The sequence below is a fragment of the Salvelinus sp. IW2-2015 genome, linkage group LG14 (genome assembly GCF_002910315.2).
Source record: "Salvelinus sp. IW2-2015 linkage group LG14, ASM291031v2, whole genome shotgun sequence".
NCBI lineage: Eukaryota > Metazoa > Chordata > Actinopteri > Salmoniformes > Salmonidae > Salvelinus > Salvelinus sp. IW2-2015.
In genome coordinates, this window is record NC_036854.1 from 28,312,664 (window position 1) to 28,334,302 (window position 21,639).

Consider the following 21,639-nt stretch of genomic DNA (forward strand, 5'->3'; position numbering starts at 1 on the left):
ACTATTTCACTCATATTCTTATTAATTATAGGTCATATTTAATAAAAATCTGGAAACACTGGACAATTACTTTAAGACAGTAATGCAGTGACAGGAACAACATTGTAGAGCTCTATGTAAATATCTGAAAGGTGTTCAGAAAGGTAGGCTAAATAGCTTGCATATGTCAATACTATACTATTAATTTTAAAAAGTTTTTTTTTAAATGCAATTTATTTAAGTGTATCAGCCATACATACTACTGTGTACCCTTTTCTACTGACCCATAGAGAGAGTTGCTTTTGAAATCATGTGAAACTTCTTCAGTATTAGGCAACATGCTGTCGATGTCTCCTAAAAAATGTATATGTTATACTGTGTTATATCCACAAGAATTGTCATTCATAGTTGTCCATCATTTCGTTCAAGTAATTAGCCTAGACTAGCCTACTATTCCCTACTAATTTCCCATTTTTACCAAATTCCCCACAAGCATATAAGTGATAAAGTCGGTCTCACACGTACCTTTCTTGTCCGCTGTCAGTGTCATGCTGCAGCCCAGGCTGAACAAGGCAGCAATAACTATTCCAGATCCAGGTCGCATGGTTTCCAAAATGTGTTATATTCAATGAAATTGCAGGAGAAACTTGTCCATAGTCTTGGGCGAACAATACTAAGTTTGTGTGATGTATCTAACCCCGTTTTACGTCCAGGGGGAGGTGTAGCCTGTTTGGGTGGGACTTAGTTGCGCTGGCACTCTCTCTTTTCCCGGCGAAGGGTCCTCTCTTTTTTCTCTAGAATAGCAGTCGGAGCAACTTTCAACTGTTTTGACGTCATTCGGAAGGAGGATCGTTCGACAGCAATGCAGGTAAGTCGATAGTTATTTCAAGCATTGCCTTTCACAGTCATAGGCTTTGCCTCAAATATTTAAACCTTCAAATAACACGTTGTTTCGGTTGTTTATGGTCGTATTGTAAAGTAGACTAGGTATGCCTAGGCCATTGTATAAGACACCAGTTTGTTTGTTGAAGATGTTTGTTGTTGTTATTATGTTATTATGACATTCCAGCTCACTCACGATGGAATGTCAGTAAACACCGTCTTATTCCTTAAACTGTGCATCGTCAGGTGGTCAGATGTGAAATGCAGACTCAGGCTATCACAACATGCCCTTCTATGGTGAGTGGCAGGATCTGTTTTTGAGCAGGTCAACGAACTCTGTATTTCATTTCAGCCTGGTCTCATAGACTAGATGTAACATAGTACATGTAAATCCGGGACACTTAAATTAGTATGATACTGTTTGGTATGGTTACATACGATAGATGGTAACTTAAGGGATGGGATATAACACGAAGATCTAACATCCCAAAGGTTGCGCGTTCGAATCTCATCACGGACAACTGTAGCATTTTAGCAACTTTTCAACTACTTACTACATTTTAGCTACTTTGCAACTACTTAACATGTTAGCTAACCCTTCCCCTAACCATAGCCTTTTTAGCTAACCCTTACCCAAACCCTAACCTTAACCCTTCAATTTAACTCCTAAACTTAGCCCTAACCTTAACCCCTAGCCTAGCTAACATTAGCAAGCTAGATAGCTAATGTTAGCCACCTAGGCAGAATTCTTAACATATTGTACTTTTTGCAAATGTTTAATATATTGTACATTTGGCAAATTCGTAACATATAATACCAATTGTAATTCGTGCGATGGACATCCACAAATGAATACATACCATATGAAATGTAGCATATAATACTAAATGGAGTGTCTCTGATTTACGTACAGAAAATGCTCTGAGACCAGGTTGTTCATTTGCATATGATAAAATAATAAGATCCTGACAAGGCAAACCTGGTGAAGACCTCTAGATTTGACAAGCCCTCATGAATCACAAATGCTGCAGGTAACTTCAAATAAACCACAAGTGCCACCCCCCTCCTGCTCCAGGCAGGTAGGATTAGTTTAAATTCTCCTCTCAGCTACTGTAGTAGGCACATCTGTACTCTCCCTGTCAACTGTAGGATCTTTTGTTGCTGAGAATTTTCCTGCACGTCAGGAAACGAGGTTTAAAAAGGCTTCTACAGTTTGTAATTTCCACTTTAAAATGTCAGACATGATTTGCCCTAACAAAAAATGTATCAACCCCTACAAAAAATGTCCATTAATTATAATTCACATAATCCACATTTCCTGTTGCTGCAGGATTATTTTCCTGCTGTAGCAAACTGGTTCAAATTAAGATCCTACTAAGATCCTATTAAGATGCCTAAGTATTATTCTAAACTAATAATAATAATGATAACACATTTCATTTGTGAAGAAATTCGCTCACACCCAAGGTTCTGAAGAAAATCAGAAAGACAATTATAATAATAAACAATCCAAAACACAGAACATTGTAAATAGACAACAATCAAAGCTATATACAGGTGTCGTCAGATCCGGTGGACAGGAGAACAAAATTAACATAGGACCTTGAAAGCGTTTATGAACAGCTTTGTCTTTAGCTTATGTCTTAAACGAGGCCAGAGACTCTGCAGCCCTGACAGTGGCTATAAGTGCGTTCCACAGCCGAGGAGCCACACATCGCAAAGCCCTGTCACCCATAGTTTTTAGTTTGCTGTGAGTCTGCTGAAGGGAGACTGACCTGGAGGAGTGATGGGTGCGTGTGGGGCAGGAGGGTAGGATGAGGTCAGACAGGTACTGTCTGTGTATAGCTTGGTAGGTGTGAACCAGGATTTTAAATGGCAGAGCAATAGAATGGCAGTTTTGATATAAACCCACACAGCACCAGTCTCCATGAAACAATTTCCTCAATCAAGGGATCACTTGATTTGGATGACACAACAAATCGGATGTATCAGACATACCATTGAATACTGTACTCAGATTGCACATCAATGACAAATGTTATGAAAACAGTTGGGCATACTATTCTCTTGTTCTGGACAATTTGTTTGAGATTCAGGAAATGGCAGGCTGATGGTGCAACCACAGAGCAAGTATATACAAGGCCCTTAATGCAACACAGTGATTAAAAACATTACATAAATAAAAAAATAACATTGTGGCAACATACACCCCCTACTAGGGGATTATATACGTTTATTGTCGATCATGCATTTGATTATGGTTATACAGGTCTGAACACATTGTAGTTTAGTGTTGTCACAAAAACAAGTGGGACGTGATTCTCAGCCAAAGCAAATTACCTAATCTCCTCCCAGTAGGTATTAGCGCTACAATGGTAAAGGGCCCTTGTTGAATCGAGTTACTGTACAGCACAGTTAGAACTTTAAGATTTATGAGTATAGCAGTGATTCACATCCGGTCTTGTCACTTTTCCTTTAAACTTGTGTAAAGGCAAGATTTTAGATTTGATAGTGTTTTATGTTTTTTGAAATCATATCAAATCATATTTTATTTGTCACATTCACTGAATACAACAGGTTTAGACTTTACTGTGAAATTATTGCTTATGAGCCCTTCCCAATGATAACACAATTATTACAAATATATAAATAACGCAAGAGTAATAAAATACACAATAATGAAGCTATATACACAGAGTACCAGTACCATATCTCTGTCCAGGGGTACCAGGTATTTGAGGTAAATATACTATGTATTCTGAACAAAAATAGAAATGCAACAATTTTAAAGTTACAGTTCATATGAGGAAATCAGTCCATTGAAATAAATAAATTAGGCCCTAATCTATGGATTTCACATGACTGGGAATACAGATATGCATCTGTTGGTCACAGATACCTTTAAAAAAAGGTAAGGGTGTGGATCAGAAAACCATTCGGTATCTTGTGTGGCCACGATTTGCCTCATGCAGCGTGACACATCTCCTTTGCAAGAGTTGATCAGGCTGTTGATTGTGGCCTGTGGAATGTTGTCCCACTCCTCTTCAATGGCCGTGTGAAGTTGCTGCAAATTGGCGGGAACTGGAACACGCTGTCTTACAAGTCAATCCAGAATATCACAAACATGCTCAATGGGTGACATGTCTGGTGAGTATGCAGGCCATGGAAGAACTGGGACATTTTCAGCTTCCAGGAAATTTGTACAGAAGATCCTTGCGGCATGGGGCCGTGCATTATCATGCTGAAACATGAGCTGATGACGGCGGATGAATGGCATGACAATGGGCATCAGGATCTCGTCACGGTATCTCTGTGCATTCAAATTGCCGTCGATAAAATACAATTGTGTTCATTGTCTGTAGCTTATGCCTGCCCATACCATAACCCCACTGCCACCGTGGGGCACATTTTAGAGTAGCCCTTTACAGCCCCCAGCACAAGGCGCACCTGTGTAATAACCAGGCTGTTTAATCAGCTTCAGGACAAGCCCCACCCGTCAGGTTGATGGATTATCTTGTCAAAAGAGAAATCACAGGGATGTAAACAAATTTGTGCTCAACATTTGAGATAAATCAGCGTTTTGTGCGTATGTAACATTTCTGGGATCTTCTATTTCAGCTCATGAAACATGGGGCCAACACTTTACATTTTGCATTTATATTTTTTATTATTGTACATAAAGGCAGGGTAACTTGATATGGCATCAGGATAGATAATAATAATAATAGTAAAATAAAGAACCGAGTAGCATCAGCCAATGATAAGTATGAAAGTATGTGTGTGTGTTTGCGTATGTTTGTTTGCTGGATTGTAGCAGAAGTCTTTGGCAATTCAGGCCTTCCTCTGACACCGCCTGATATAGAGGTCCTGGATGGCAGGGAGCTCGGTCCCAGTGATGTACTGGGCTGTCCGCACCACCCTCTGTAGCATTTTGTGGTCGAGGGTGGTGCATTTGCCATACCAAGCGGTGATGCAGCCAGTCAAGTTGCTCTTGATGGTGCAGCTGTAGAACTTTTTGAGGATCCGAGGGCCCATGCCAAATCTTTTCAGACTCCTGAGGGAGAAGAGGCGCTGCCGTGCCATTTTCACGACTGTGCGGGTGTGTGTGGACCATGTTAATTCCTTAGTGATAAGGAACTTGAAGCTCATATTTCTCTTCCACAATTTCTCTTCATCCACGTAGTGGGGTGAAATATAATTTGATGTAAAAGCCACTCTGTTATCACAAACTATTCCTAAATCAGACTTTACATAAAATATAGTTTGAGGTCTACTGTGTTGTAAACATGATGCACTCACTGGACCTTCAAAGCACAATGCATTATTAAACTATGTTTGTTCGAGTTTAAAAAAGCTTTCAATATGCGACAAATTACTTTGCGAACTATGCATTTCTGAGTACACAAAGCATTATGGCAAATGGGTTACCTTTCTTATTTTCGTACATTTAGGTGACAGTGAATTAAATTAATTTGGAAGTGCCTTCTTAACCACTGAGCAGAAGCAAAAACTCAAGACCTGCAGATGGAAAATCTGGGCTGAAATATCCACTTTATTGACAATTTAAAACAGAATTTGTCCAAGAAATGTGCAGATAACTTATTTAAATATCTCTGTCTTACATTTTATTTACTTGTCTTATAGTTGCTGGGAAATGGCTGTAGTAAAGGACACATAATCCCACATTGCTAAGAAACAAAAACTGTCCAACCAAGGTCATCTGAATCATAATGCTAAAAGGTTTACCACGTGTTCTAACCAGTGTGAGTATCCAACGGGATGCCTAAGAGCAAAATTAATGAACTACTCTGTCGGAATGTTTTCATGCAATTGTTTTGTTCAAATCACAACCTGCAGTGTATGATAAGGTAAGAGAAGTCCAGTGGAAAATAAAGTCCCCAGTTGACCAGTTGGGATGACCTGTTTGTTCAAAATGTGTTGCAGTATGTGACCTGCTGTAATATGATACACCATACAACACATCTCAGAAGTTCTTCTTCTTATGGACATTGCGAAACAACATTTGTCCTTAAATACACGTTTTCCTTTAGAAACTCACAAAGCAGTGCCCAAACATGCCTCTGTACTTAACACTTTACAACAGAGAATGACAGTTAATCTTTTTTCAGGGAATGAGTGAATCATGGTATTCACCTGGAAATATCCTGTCAGTCAGAGCAAACACTGGTTCAATGCTGGAAGACGTGTTTGTCTTCAAGACCTCTTTCACACATCAGATGAATCCACACCTACAGGGCTGAATGCCAGGGTTGGGGGTCAATTCCATATTCATTTCAAATACAATTCTTCAATTTATTCATGAAGTGGAGAATTTACATTGAATTCCATTCTATTTTCAACATTCTTGAAGTTATGGAATTGGAATTGTAAATGTCTCAGTTAATGGAATTAATACACCTAGTATCATTTCAACTTGTATTTCTATATTTCCAGGATACTGTAGCTAGGCTATCTGAACAGTGACATGATCAGTCGGAAAGCCTGAGGGAGTTAAATTCGAATTGGAATTTGTGGAATTGTAAGGGATAATATTTAATTACGAGTTACATTCTTGGAATTTACCTAACATTAGAGTTGAGAAGTTGAATTATCTCTGAATTCAAAGACTGACCTGGAATTTGAATTGAATGAAATGGAATTTACAGGGAGAGAATTGAATTTGTGGAATTAACCCAAACCCGGCTGAGTACATAAACTGGTTCTGAGGCACATCAGATTGATCCACATCTATAAGGGCTGAGTACATAAACTGGTTCTGAGACACATCAGATTGATCCACACCTATAGGGCTGAGTACATAAACTGGTTGTGAGGCACATCAGATTGATCCACATCTATAGGGCTGAGTACATAAACTGGTTCTGAAGCACATCAGATTGATCCACACTATAGGGCTGAGTACATAAACTGGTTCTGAAGCACATCAGATTGATCCACACCTATAGGGCTGAGTACATGAACTGGTTGTGAGCACATCAGATTGATCCACACCTATAGGGCTGAGTACATGAACTGGTTCTGAGGCACATCAGATTGATCCACACCTATAGGGCTGAGTACATGAACTGGTTCTGAGGCACATCAGATTGATCCACACCTATAGGGCTGAGTACATAAACTGGTTCTGGGCACATCAGATTGATCCACACCTATAGGGCTGAGTACATAAACTGGTTCTGAGACACATCAGATTGATCACACCTATAGGGCTGAGTACATAAACTGGTTCTGAGGCACACCAGATGATCCACACCTATAGGGCTGAGTACATAAACTGGTTCTGAGACACATCAGATTGATCCACACCTATAGGGCTGAGTACATAAACTGGTTCTGAGGCACATCAGATTGATCCACATCTATAGGGCTGAGTACATAAACTGGTTCTGAGACACATCAGATTGATCCACACCTATAGTGCTGAGTAACATAAACTGGTTCTGAGGCACATCAGATTGATCCACACCTATAGGGCTGAGTACATGCTCTTTATTTAAAAAAAAAGAATAACAAGAGTAACACGTAAGGGTACTGACACGCTGGCGTTGGTGTGTGTGCATGCACACACGCACGCACGCACACACACACACTCACTCACTCACTCAAACCTGTGCAAAAACATTCAAGTTGAGACCCCTCAGTGAGATTTGATCATGCATGAAGCACTAGTGGGAAAAGTAAGTGGGAAAAGTGGAGGAGAATAAAGAATGAGGGCCAAGAGTTGGCACATGCTCTCACACTCAATACACTATTTTTAAAGCCCAATTCAATTAACCTGCTTTCACCTGCATCTCACTACTTGCACTTACGGCAAATGCACAATTTTTTGTTGTTGTTGGTAAAGCCGGCAGTCATCTATTCTCCAGTTTTGACAGAGCTAAGTAAACACCCAGAACTGGCAGGCCATGGCATACTCCATAAAGATAAAACAAAATATTATACTTATATTAGTATTACATTGAATACTTGTAAACAATGTTCCCTCTAAACTGCACGCTGAGATTTTCTTGTTAGCAGAGCACATTGAAGTAGAATACTATTGCATTGACAGGCACGACTTAAGTCCCATATTCTACACAGACCAGTGCACCATAACCAATCAGAGCTGCAGTAGGCCTATATGCAAATAGACCATTGCCATATATGGATCTGTGCCATTTACAAAACATGTACATTTCTAGACATCTTTGAAAAGCCAGTCTGGTTACAGGTAAAGAGCTTTTTTTGTCTTAAAGGGGCAGTATGGTATTTTGAGACGGTCTTGAATACGCTAAGTAGCAAATAGGCAGAGCATAGCATAATTTGTCTGATTCTCTGTAATAATGGTATGGGAATAATAATACATTTTATAAAGTGGTTTCTTGCATCAAACATTTTCAGTCACCTTGTCTGAAGGACGAGTGGATAAACAGGTTCATGTCAAGCCCTGCATGTTTTTTTCTCTCAAAAGTCTCATGGAATGTAGACCTACATTGAACACCACACATTGGCTGCTACTGTAGGCTGAATGATAAAACAGCTATTTCCATGTTAAAATGTTATGAGATGAGTTTTTCTCCATTGTTTTTATTGTAGGCCACTCTGGTAGATCTGCATTATGATCAAATAGACAAAATAGCCTACTTGGCCACTTTTAAAACTGTAACTTAAAGCGGGTACAGCCTCAGTGTTCACAGTAAAACTGTAACTTAAAGCGGGTACAGCCTCAATGTTCACAGTAAAAATAACTTAAAGCAGCTACAGCCTCAGTGTTCACAGTAAAACTGTAACTTAAAGCGGCTACAGCCTCAGTGTTCACAGTAAAACTGTAACTTAAAGCGGGTACAGCCTCAGTGTTCACAGTAAAACAGTAACTTAAAGCGGGTACAGCCTCAGTGTTCACAGTAAAACTGTAACTTAAAGCGGGTACAGCCTCAGTGTTCACAGTAAAACTGTAACTTAAAGNTAACTTAAAGCGGGTACAGCCTCAGTGTTCACAGTAAAACTGTAACTTAAAGCGGGTACAGCCTCAGTGTTCACAGTAAAACTGTAACTTAAAGCAGCTACAGCCTCAGTGTTCACAGTAAACGAGAGCCGGAAGTTGCACAGAATTTTCACAATGTTCAAGTTTGCGCTCAGCAGACCTGACATTCGCTCAGTGGCCAAAAAAAAAGTAGAGGGAACATTGCTTGTAAATGGATGGAACTGACCTCAACACTTAATGTTGTGTAGTAATAATAATAAGCTGTGTGTTATAGTCATGTTGACAGAACTCCTAGGTATTGGCACAAGATCACCTGGTACCATAGAAATAAAATACGATTTATAAAAGTCTAATAAACATCTGAAGCGCTTGTGCAGTCAGTCTCTGAGATCACCGTCATAATCACAACCCTCCTCTTTTTTGCAAAGACAAAGGAACACAGCCATATACTGCAATGCTTAGAATAAACTGTGGCATACATAAGGATGGGAAAGGGCCAGGATACCCACTGTGTCCAGTATGGTTTCACAGCTGTGTTATAGACTTGGTCACTGATAGCTGAATGCACTTGGTCTGTCTTTAGATGGTCGTTAATGTATTTGTTGTGAGCATCCATTTTGAGCTATGAATATGAATGTGCTACTTGATTCTTTAAAATGTTTTATGTAGCTGACGATTGTTATTGGCAATCTCAGTGGCCATGTAGGTCAACTGTTATTCTTCAAGGTAACCAGGGAATCGCCTTTCCTGAAGCGGTTGAAAGGCAATGAAGTGAGCTGAAACCGTATGTGTTTCTCTTCACTGCAAAAGGTTGTTTTTTTACACTGAATGTTTTTACTTTAACAACTAGCCTAAATATCTCTGCAGATTTAGCCTGCATTCCATGGTGGTTCCTTCAAGGGAGCATTCTAATGTTGATGTTTAGGTAATGATGCAGTTCTTTCTTCAAATCAAATCAAGTTTATTTTATATAGCCCTTCGTACATCAGCTAATATCTCGAAGTGCTGTACAGAAACCCAGCCTAAAACCCCAAACAGCAAGCAATGCAGGTGTAGAAGCACGGTGGACAAGATATTGATCAAATGTAGCACATCCACAACTAACTAATCTATCCACCAAATCTATAGATACATCTACTCTCTCTAATTTAATCTTTGGCCTATTAGGACCAATTAGTTTATACAAGAAAGTATTTATTTAGCTGAAGGGATTGGGTTCAACTTCCCTTGAACCCAAAGATATACACTATTATTACACTCTTAATATGAAACCTCTTGCAAGGCAACAGATACACTGATTGGTTTGGGATTTGAATTTCAATGCACTAAGCATGTACAAGAAGAATCCCTACAGACAATCACAACAGAATAACATTTCCCTGCTCTATCCCAAGACATTTCACAGATATAAACTGAGCGTACAAAACATTAAGAACACCTGCTCTTTCCAATGACATAGACTGACCAGGTAAATCCATGTGAAAGCTATGATCCCTTATTGATGTCACTTGTTAATTCCACTTCAATCAGTGTAGATGAGACAGGTTAAAGAAGGATTTRTAACCCTTGAGACAATTGAGACATAGATTGTGTATGTGTGCCATTCAGAGGGTGAATGGGAAAGAAGAAATATTGAAGTGCCTTTGAATGGCGTATGGTAGTAAGTGCCAGGCTCACCGGTTTGTGTCAAGAACTATAACGCTGCTGGGTTTCACACAACAGTTTCCCCATGTGTATCAAGAATGGTCCACCACCCAGAGGACATCCATCCAACTTGACACAACTGTGGGAAGCAGTGGAGTCAACATGGGCCAGCATCCCTGTGGAATGCTTTTGAGGCCTTCCACGAAAAAGGGGCAGGGTGCAACTCAATATTAGAAAGGTGTCCTTAATGTTTTGTACACTATTGTTGGATCTAAATGTTGTTCATTGTTTTTTAATCTAATTCAACTCTTAAGACATTTCCGGAAGTAGATGCTCATCTAAATCTCCTTGTATTTATTGTGTTCTTTTGGCAATTCTTATGTTGCCTACTTTTAGAACCATGACTGACTAATAATTGTGTGCTGCCATCTTGTGGCAAATGCTGCACCTTGCTTGTACAGATTTTTCATTCCATTGCGACAGTTATAGAGTACGATCTACATACCGAAAACAACTTAATGTGATCAATGACTAACACAAAGACATATCAACATAAACTATAAATGAATATGAGAACGGACTCGTAGCAATAACACGTTTATCTATCTGAAATCACTGCATGTCTCTCATCCTGTCGAAGGAAAGCGGTGTGAACTTGTACCCAGATCCTTTGTAGAACTTGTTTTGGAATTCAACCCTGTAAAAGACAAATGAGACAGAAAAACATAACCTTTGGAAATATCACTCAAGTGTAATTCACTTGTTATATTCTTTACATCATTGCTGCTTCAGTTGTGTCAATAAGCTGAAGGTCTGTACGTGGATGAAGTGCTGCAGAATCCAAAGGCTATATCAGGTGTGTATGTGTGATTGTGCGCATTTGCGCTTGCAGATGCATGTGTGTTTGTATCGCTTGTCCCTACCAGTGCAGCCGTAGGGCGTGGAGGAAGGCAGAGAGACCCTCCATGACCAGGAGAATGGTGACTGTGAGGACAGCGAAGGCAGCAAAGGTCACTGCCAGCAGAACAGAACCCATCCCCGAGGTGACCCTCAGAGCCACCTGCAGAACCATCTTCCACAGCACCTCAGACAGCTCTACACAGACAACATACACAGGAACATAGAATACAGTTAAATGAATTTGAACATAACAGGTGATGGCAGGTAGCCTAGCAGTTTGGAGCGTTGGGCCAGTAACCGAAAGGTCACTGGTTTGAATCCCAGAACCGATTAGTTGAATAGCCTGTTAATGGCCCTTGAGCATGGCACTTAAGAGCATCTGCTGAATGACTTAAATGTAACTACTTATTTATTTATTTTAAATCCTGGAATGATTGCTATTGAAGTTTACTCTATACACCATCTTATGTCATCCTTTTCACTATGGGGATCAGAAAGTCGAGCGGAGGCAAGGTCATAGCCATAACAGCCACATGGATATAGCTTTTATTGTGTTGTGCAGAATAATACACTACCAGCATGAGCTAGACTGAGAGCCCACAGGCGGAGGTAGGAGGCTGTGTTGGAGATGCAGCCCAGGCAGTACTCGATGGTGTGGATGCCCTGGTACACGAAAATGTCAGCCATACTGACCTGCAATGAGAAAAGGCTTTTTTCACACCAAACAAAAGTGAAAGACAAAACAGTAGAGATAAAAACCTGGTAAAAATAGTGTGCAGGTGAGGTTGGAAGCCTACAAGTGCTGATATGAAAACCACACCACAAATATAAGTACAAAAACAAACGTTTCTTGAAATTAGTTAAACAGCATATTAATTATACATAATGTAGTCAGTATACAAGAAACACTGTGCGTGTGTGTGTGTGTGTGTGTGTGTGTGTGTGTGTGTGTGTGTGTGTGTGTGTGTGTGTGTGTGTGTGTGTGTGTGTGTGAGAGAGAGAGACAGTGAGAGAGTTAGGCTACAGAGGGGATTATTGGGTAGTTTGGTTCATCAGGCTGATCCCCTTTCTTTGCTTGAGTATGGTACCTCTGTATCTGATAGAGAATTGACTATTGGAGATGTAGCAGTAGGGAAGGTGAAGGTTATCGCAGTGTCTTGTGTTATATAGATGGATTTCAGAATGAACTTGGAATAATCCATTGAAAGGTAAACTGTCTGGAAGGTATGAGTAGTTGTAGATGAAAGTTAATAACTGGTGTACATTAATGTTGTAAATAGACACGATATCGAGTTTATTTAACAAAGGTGCAGATGGAGCCAGGAAACTAGAGGAGGCGGCTAGTCTTGCACATGTATTTTGCATGATGAGTAATTTGTCTGGGTAGGAGGCATATGTACTGGCCTAATATAACAGGAAATGAGATATGGGTAAATTAAGCTATAGTATAGAGTTAGGAAGCAAGCCTGATTAACCAAACCACTAATCTTTCTGATGATACCTACAGTTTTCATCACTTTGCTGCAGACAAATTGAATATGATCTTTCCAGGATACCTTTTCATCACTTAGAACTCTAGTGGATGTGACTTGCTCCATTTCGTTCCCACCAATTGAGATTCTGGCTATTTTTTTATTTATTTTTTACAATATTTCTTATTATTGCTATTTAATACAATAAAGTTATATTTTTAACATTTAATGGCATTTGCAAAACACATAACTATGATAAATTACAGAACATATTTTCTGACCATGTACATTTATTTCTAGACACTTGTTTTAGAAGTGACTTACCTTCTCTTTCCTGCTATCTGAAGCCTCTTGGTTGGAGATCCCAGAAACCTGCATGGGAAGCTTGTTTGTTGAGGGCTTCTGTTGGAATCATTATTATATTAATTTTCATAAAAACATGTATTTTAATGGCAGTTATATAGGCAAGAACAGTCACTTACAGAGTACACATTGATATAAAAAAAACAGCCTTGTCAATCCAATACTTTTGATCACAAACGTCTACTTATAAAATGCATTATTCTAATCTAGTTGACTTACCAGCTTTGATAGCTTGTGTTTTCTATACAAGAGCAGGGGCTTGGCAAACAGTAGCCAAGGCACCATAAGCACAGCAACAACCACCAGAAATATTTGCACAGGTCTCTGTATAATAAAATGTTTAAAAATGAGAAAATTACAGTTTTTGCTTAGAACTTAATGCATAGCCAGGTTTATGTTGCGTCTGGGCATCTATTATTTTTTTGTGTCCAAATGCATACGTTAAATTGAAACAATTTCTGTGATTTCCTTGGATGAAAAACATGATTACATTATGTCACTTAGCAGAGTATTCTATCCAAAGGTCTTAAAGCACAGTGAGTGCATACATTTGAGTATGTATATGTGTTCCAATCTGGGAAATGAACCGGCAAATTATATTTTAAGAACCCATGACATTTTAGGTTGAAGAAACCCATTGTACCTGTGTTCTGTAAAGTACAGTGCCCTCAGAGCTGTAGTCAAAGAGTATCATGTTGATGAAGAGGAGCAGGATGCTAGGAGCAGATTCAGACTTCATCACTACACACCACTTGTAGAGGATGAGGAAGATCAGGTATCCAAACAGAGAGAGCATGAAAATCACCTCTGGAATGAACTGCAACGCAACATCCTTTAAGTTTCTGAAGAATCTGCAATGAAACGATACAGTTGGAGGCAATCAGTTGGCACTACATTTTAAGTGACAGTGTACTGGTTTATCATAAACAGTGCTGTACAGTGTTTTTGTAAGTACTGTAGTTCTCCTGGCAAAAATACATGTACTTTTCTTTATTACCCTGTTACTCTTACATGAAATTATCACAGTGATATTCCTGCCTCTGTGTTAGTATTAAGGGCTTGCCAAACAGGAATCGGCGACAGAGTTTCCTATTCACTTTCAAAAGAGCTAGGCGGGGGGTGAAATTATATCCAGGAGGAGTAGTCGGCGGTGCTCGTGAAAGCCACCTGGCGGAGGCGGAGAAAATAGGAATCTGCTCTATTTTGGCGAACTTGGGGAGTTTCGCTTCCTGTCTGGAAAGCACTATACTTACATGTAGTTCACCAGACTCAGAGTGACTCCAAAGAGCATGTGGGCCACTCCCATGATAACAGACATCTTCATCTTGTAAGAGTTCAGGAACGACAGCTTATTCGATGCAATATTCCAAATCTGTATCAGACATCAGTTTGAAATAGAAAAAGTTGGATCAGGTTACATTGTATATAAGATCATCTTTAATTAAAAAAGTTAAGTAACTGCATCCCAGCTGGTTAATAACTTAATACTCAAGCATTTATAATACAAAATGCACGAAAGAAACAAAACCCAGAATAAAATACACTGAAGGAAAGCCCACCTTACTGAGTAGCAGAGAAAAGCACTTTTCATGACATGATATGAACAGTAACACAATGCTGTTCACTTTTTTTCACAACTGCAAATAGAGATCAATATATTTGACACTTTGCCCTTAAATCTATGTGGGTTTAGAAGAGTTTGCACACACTAACCGGGTCAACACCAAATGGGTAGGGATTGCCAGAGTAGACTCCAGACACCAGGGGGTCCAGATGAAGATGGCCAGAGTCATGCAACGTGTCATTACTGGGGAGAAAGAACAAAACAAACAATTTACATTCTTATTCCAACTCATGTTACAATACTATTACAGCTTTAATAAAGGAGGAAACTCACGTCCACGGGCCGTGTGGATGGAACATGGGTCGGACGCTCCACGAGGATCCAAAGACGTTGAAGGACTTGGAGAAGCAGTCGTTGTAGATGAGGCCAGTGTATATGGAGAAGAGGCCCATCAGGAATATAATGTAGCGTCCATCCACCAGCATGTCAATCAGCTGCAGGGACGAGTAACTAACGTTACAGTCAAAACAATGCACCGCATTGTCTTTCAATGTTAGTGTAGTTGTAACACCCTCATTTAAAAAATAAAAAAAACTGTTTCCACTAACATTTTGTACAACATCACATTTACAGCTTCAAAAGTTGACTTTTCACTAGTGGCACTTGACTTGACATATACTATTCATCCTCAGGGCTCAGACCATCCTCTGACAGAGTGCTTTTCATACCTCGTTCTTCAGCTTCCTGAAGTGTTCTTGGTGTAGGATCAGCCATAAAGCGAGCAGAGTCATGACGAGACCGTGACCACAGTCTCCAAACATGACCGCAAACAGGAAGGGGAAGGTCACCATGGTGTATGGAGCTGAAAAGATATCACATTCGAACAGGATTTCAATAGTTGTGATCTCTGCCAAAACGACTTGAGGGACTTCTCTTATTCTTTACAATATTACCAACAGCTAAAAAAGGAAACAAACAAAGGCTAATCAGATCTGGGTCAGTCACATTATGTCATTAAGGGATCCTGAGTGGCGCAGCGGTCTAAGGCACTGCATTACAGTGCTAGAGGCATCACTACAGACCGGGTTCAATCCCAAGCTGTATCACAACCGGCCGTGATCGGGAGTCCCATAGGGCGGCGCACAATTCGCCCAGTGTCGACCGGGTTAGTGGAGGGTTTGGCCTGAGTAGGCCGTCATTGTAAATAAGAATTTGTTCTTAACTGACTTGCCTAATTTAAAAAAAAGTCAAATACTTCTAAATACACACGTAGGATCTTAATTTGAACCAGTTTGCTACAGCAGGAAAATAATCCTGCAGCAACAGGAAATGTGGATTGTAACGAATGAAAATGTTTGTAGAGGTAGATACATTTTTCACGAAGGAAAATCAAGTCTGAAATTTCAATGTGGAAATTACAAACTTCAGAAGCCTTTTAATCCTCAAATACACTACAAGTTTTACAGTTCCTGCATTGCGGGAATGTTCTCCTGCAACAGGGTGATCAAATGGAAGTCCCCAAAGTGCACACTCCAATGTAAATCAAGCGCACACAGGAGATGTGGTGTTGTTACCTGGGTTTATTTCCTGATAGTTGCCGACCCCATAGGCATCAATGATGCTCTGGAAACCTGAGGTAAAGGAGTTAACCCTGTTGAATGTTGGGGGTGTCTGCTGGGTTTGGATTCGGTTCACGACGGGGCTAAGACTGGAGCCGCTCTGCTCCTAATGTTAAAAGAGCACCAACACACAGAAAGATAAACACACATAGTTCATTTAGAAAAATCTGCATGTACACCCTGAATGCTGAGTCATTTAAGCAAGTTTGGGAGACTTACTGATCCATGTATCAGTGCAGTGTGCACAGAGTTTAGGTCAGACACTGGACACCAAATCTCAGCAACAATCAGCTTCTGTGTGATGTCTATGTTACACAGGTTCAATGTGTAATAGATGGCCTTCATCTTCTTTACTTTAGTGGTCCACTCCTGGAGGTTGGCTGCTGCTGCAGTCAGGACAGTCGCACGGAACTCCTCTGTCCTCTTCAGGACCTGACAGAAGATTAATGACCAGAAAGAAAGAAAAGTGTTTTGTTTTCTTCCATCCCTCTAACCTCTTATTTAAAATATTGTTCTACTTCCATCTGTGACATTACATTAGGACTAATTAAAGCAGGATAGCGAAAGTCCTGACATATTACTGACATTTAATGTACAGTTGAAGTCGAAAGTTTACGTACACCTTATCCAAATACATTTAAACTCAGTTTTTCCACAATTCCTGACATTTAATCCGAGTAAAAATTCCCTGTCTTAGGTCAATTAGGATCACCACTTTATTTTAAGAATGTGAAATGTCAGAATAATAGTAGAGAGAATGATTTATTTCAGCTTTATTTCTTTCATCACATTCCCAGTGGAAGTTTACATACACTCAATTAGTACTTGGTAGCTTGGTCTTTAAATTGTTTAACTTGGGTCAAATGTTTCGGGTAGCCTTCCACAAGCTTCCCACAATAAGTTGGGTGAATTTTGGCCCATTCCTCCTGACAGAGCTGGTGTAACTGAGTCAGGTTTGTAGGCCTCCTTGCTCGCACAAGCTTTTTCAGTTCTGCCCACAAATTTTCCATAGGATTGAGGTCAGGGCTTTGTGATGGCCACTCCAATACCTTGACTTTGTTGTCCTTAAGCCATTTTGCCACAACTTTGGAAGTATGCTTGGGGTCATTGTCCATTTGGAAGACCCATGTACGACCAAGCTTTAACTTCCTGACTGATGTCTGGAGATGTTGCTTCAATATATCCTCATAATTTTCTTCTCTCATGATGCCATCTATTTTGTGAAGTGCACCTGTCCCTCCTGCAGAAAAGCACCCCCACAACATGATGCTGCCACGCCCGTGCTTCACGGTTGGGATGGGGTTCTTCAGCTCACCAGCCTCCCCCTTTTTCCTCCAAACATAACGATGGTCATTATAGCCAAACAGTTCTATTTTTGTTTCATCAGACCAGTGGACATTTCTCCAAAAAGTATGATCGTTGTCCCCATGTGCAGTTGCAAACTGTAGTCTGGCTTTTTTATGGCAGTTTTGGAGCAGTGGCTTCTTCCTTGCTGAGCGGCCTTTCAGGTTATGTCGATATAGGGCTTGTTTTACTGTGGATATAGATACTTTTGTACCCGTTTCCTCCAGCATCTTCACAAGGTACTTGCTGTTGTTCTAGGATTGATTTGCACTTTTCGCACCAAAGTACGTTAATCTCTAGGAGACAGAACTTTTGACGGCTGCGTGGTCCCATGGTGTTTATACTTGCATACTATTGTTTGTACAGATGAACGTGGTACATTCAGGCATTTAGAAATTGCTCCCAAGGGTGAACCAGACTTGTGGAGGTGTACAATTTTTTTCTGAGGTCTTGGTTTGATTTTCCCATGATGTCAAGCAAAGAGACACTGAGTTTGAAGGTAGGCCTTGAAATACATCCACAGGTACACTTCCAATTGACTCAAATGATGTCAATTAGCTTATCAGAAGCTTCTAAAGCCATGACGTCATTTTCTGGATTTTTCCAAGCTGTTCAAAGGCACAGTCAACTTAGTGTATGTAAACTCCTGACCCACTGGAATTGTGATACTGTGAATTTTAAGTGAAATAATCTGTCTGTAAACAAATGTTGGAAACATTACTTGTGTCATGCACAAAGTAGATGTCCTAACCGACTTGCCAAAACTATAGTTTGTTAACAAGAAATTTGTGGAGTGGTTGAAAAGCGAGTTTTAATGACTCCAACCTAAGTGTATGTAAACTTCTGACTTCAACTATATGTATTAGCATGCGTACCTTTATTTAACTAGGCAAGTCAMTTAAGAACACATTTTTATTTACAATGATGGCCTACCCCGGCCAAACCCTAACCCGGACGATGCTGGGCCAATTGTGTGCTGCCCTATGGTACTCCCAATCACGGCCGGTTGTGATACAGCCTGGAATCGAACCAGGGTCTGTAGTGATGCCTCTAGCACAGATGCAGTGCCTTAGACCGCTGTGCCGCTCGGGAGCAGCTTCATTGTCAAAGGATTCTATAATGAACTTTTACCAATCGAAGGTCTTCGATGCGTGTGTTGGCGTTTGTTCTCATTTCCTTTCTTGCGTACGCATTGTTGGGACATGGATACATGCTGGCATGAAACCTGAAGTAGAACATAATATTTATATTTTTTGCTAATTTACTTATTTTCAAGGCTTTTGACATACTCAAGGGATCTTTTCACTCACCCATCACATAACTTTCTGATCTTTCCTCTGATCTGGTCTCCTTGGACAAATACTACGAACACATCCTTCTTCACTGGATCCTCCTGTGAGCATAAAACAATGTTTGTTTACTTAACACGCATCTGCAATTATAAGCTAATGAACAACCTTTTTGTTTAATGGTTGTTTGCCTTTAAATAGAGGAGATCCTTATGTTTGAACATGTGCTTTATAGTGAACCATTTCCTTACAGCCATGTTCTCCTCCTCATGGGGCTTGATTTCAGCATGGCGGAGGACAAAGTTTCCATGAAACAGTCGCCACAGGATCTTTTCGAAGGCAGGGAAACGTTCATGCTTGATGACTCCTGCAACAAACCTGCCATGGGGATAGAAGAGGAAGGCATCAAATAGTTTACTTGGTTATCTGATGTCTCTACAACCTGATAGCAACCTGAAAATGGTGGTGGCCCCTACTTTAAACCAATTCCAGTGTTTTTTTTGTGGTTAGCCTAACTAGTAACATTAGGCTAATAATTCACCCAAGTTTCAGGGGTCCGTTGGTGCTGGTGTAACTGGTGCGTCGGCTTGTCACCCTGGAAGAGTACACCGAGTCTTCAGAAGGAAGCTCAGAGATGGAAAGCTGGGACTCAGCCTATAGGCACAACATGAGAAGAAACAGGACTGTTTATGCTATCATTCTTTATAACATTCTTCTTTCCATCCCAGTATTTGTTAGGAGGACATAAGTCAAATGCAGTCAGTCATTTACCTCCTCAAAAAAGTCATCAGTCATCTGCAGGAGATGGTTGATCTCCATTAGTTGAGTGAAGTTCTGCCTGAGGGTGTCTCGGTTTGAGTTGATCTCCTTCAGCTCCTGCTCCAGTTTATCAAAGCTAGACTGTAACATACATGGAGAAAAAGGGGATCCCAACATGAGTTTATTGTATTAAACGGTAGTCATTGGACTAACTTGGTATAAACAAGTTACATTAACATCAAACACATTTTTACAAAAACCAATAACTAGCCTACTGGGTTTACTGCACTCATTATGTCTAGGGGTCTTAGGCCTAGCTACATGGTCTGTAACCTGATTTGATGTGTGCATAAATGTGTGACATAAGCATATGCGACCAGGTGGTCAGTGCTTGTGCCCAGAAGACAGTCACCTTACCTGAGGTCCAGGGCCAGCTCAGCCATGACTCCCATTGTCGGCCAGTCCAAGCAGATTAGTATCCGTTCAAAGTGGTGACCCAAAGTAAATATATACAAAAAGAAAACTACAAAGAGGCATGCCTAAACTAAAGAGGTTAACCAACACAAAACAACTCCAAACAAGCCGAGAGGCCTCTCCTCACACATTGCCAATCAATCCTGATTGGCACCACCTGTAGTGCTTATCAAGGCTTCCTGGTAGAGCACAGACCGTGACCTGGTTGCTGCTGCCACCTGGGGATGAAGTGTGGAAGTGCATCCTGGTAGTGTGTTTGTCTATGTCTTAACACTAACCTTCCACCCATATCATAACACGAATTAAGCTAGACTTTAACATACATGGAGAAAGGGGGATTGCAAAATGAGTTTATTGTATTAAATGGTTGTCATTGGCCTAACTTGGTATAAACAAGTTACATCAAACTAATGATGACACAGCTGGGAAAGAAGCCGACCAACTATGAGAGCAAGCGTCTTACCTCTAAATCCAGAACATCTCGTGGAAAAGGTATTGTCTCACTGGTAAAGTCTGCTGGGATGGGGATGTTTGATTTGACAACCTCATTTTCCAAGAACCCTAGTAGAAATGAGCCCAATGTTTAGAGAGGGGATTTTCTAGGTATTTATTTAGAAGGGGCATTTGTGCAGACTCCTATTTAAATCTTCCTTTAAAAACCACATACTTACGAAGAATTCTCTCCATCTCCTCACATTTCTTCACCTCCTTCACAAATCTGCGCTGAAAGGCGACTGTTCCCGGATTTAGCTAAAACATATGAAAATATATACTTAAATTGGTTGACGTGTTAGGTGTTAGTAGCCTCGGTTGCAGTTCAAATAATGATTTCAGTGTAAACTATTTTCTCATATTCTGTGTGAAGTGTTTACCTTCAATAGAAAACAAAAACTCACACTGAACTAAGTACTGTAACCAAACTGAATTGCTCTGGGTTGAAGTTCTCATCTACAGATCTAAACTCAGCTTCCCCTCCCACCACATCAATTATCAATCACGTTCTAATACGATCAGTTATGTAATTGCATTAAAGTAAGTATGCGTAAAAGTAACCGTTTGTTTCTGCATGGTGAATGTGTAATTGTTGGTTTGTGCACAAACATAATGAAATATTTTTGGGAAGGCTTTTTACAGGCAAAATATATTAACCTTAATGTGAGAGGGGAATCAATAGACCTACACATGTAAAACACAGTATCTCCACGTTTCACATGTTATTTGTCATTAGAACGCACAACAATTTGGATAGGTTCAACTTTTTCCTTTAATGTCTCTATATTATGTCAACTTACAGTGTTAATGACTCTATATTATGTCAACTTACAGTGTTAATGACTCTATATTATTTCAACTTACAGTGTTAATG

The 21,639-nt window shown here is 40.1% G+C and overlaps 2 protein-coding genes across 3 annotated transcripts in view; both read right to left on the reverse strand.

The window, feature by feature from the left end:
- Positions 1-781, reverse strand: part of LOC111972787 (melanoma receptor tyrosine-protein kinase) — a 40,995-nt gene extending 40,214 nt beyond the window's left edge. The window contains exon 1 of the mRNA XM_023999867.2: positions 505-781. Within this exon, the coding sequence (XP_023855635.1) occupies positions 505-583 (79 nt within the window). The 5' untranslated portion in view covers positions 584-781. The remainder of the gene's footprint in view (positions 1-504) is intronic.
- An 8,973-nt stretch (positions 782-9,754) lies between these two features.
- Positions 9,755-21,639, reverse strand: part of si:ch73-173p19.2 (V-type proton ATPase 116 kDa subunit a 1) — a 16,028-nt gene continuing 4,143 nt past the window's right edge. The window contains exons 2-20 of one of the 2 annotated variants that reach the window (XM_070446605.1): positions 20,945-21,023; positions 20,737-20,834; positions 19,812-19,940; positions 19,582-19,694; positions 19,292-19,418; positions 19,062-19,144; positions 18,883-18,976; positions 16,627-16,839; positions 16,363-16,513; positions 15,517-15,650; positions 15,122-15,282; positions 14,938-15,031; positions 14,478-14,596; positions 13,868-14,075; positions 13,444-13,548; positions 13,186-13,263; positions 11,965-12,082; positions 11,413-11,584; positions 9,755-11,186 (exon numbers count right to left, since the gene is read on the reverse strand). In XM_070446605.1, coding sequence (XP_070302706.1) covers positions 11,102-11,186; positions 11,413-11,584; positions 11,965-12,082; positions 13,186-13,263; positions 13,444-13,548; positions 13,868-14,075; positions 14,478-14,596; positions 14,938-15,031; positions 15,122-15,282; positions 15,517-15,650; positions 16,363-16,513; positions 16,627-16,839; positions 18,883-18,976; positions 19,062-19,144; positions 19,292-19,418; positions 19,582-19,694; positions 19,812-19,940; positions 20,737-20,834; positions 20,945-21,023 — 2,361 coding nt within the window. In that variant the 3' untranslated portion in view covers positions 9,755-11,101. Of the gene's footprint in view, positions 11,187-11,412; positions 11,585-11,964; positions 12,083-13,185; positions 13,264-13,443; positions 13,549-13,867; positions 14,076-14,477; positions 14,597-14,937; positions 15,032-15,121; positions 15,283-15,516; positions 15,651-16,362; positions 16,514-16,626; positions 16,840-18,882; positions 18,977-19,061; positions 19,145-19,291; positions 19,419-19,581; positions 19,695-19,811; positions 19,941-20,216; positions 20,395-20,736; positions 20,835-20,944; positions 21,024-21,639 lie in introns of those variants that run through there. The other variant, XM_023999613.2, reaches the window with a different exon arrangement.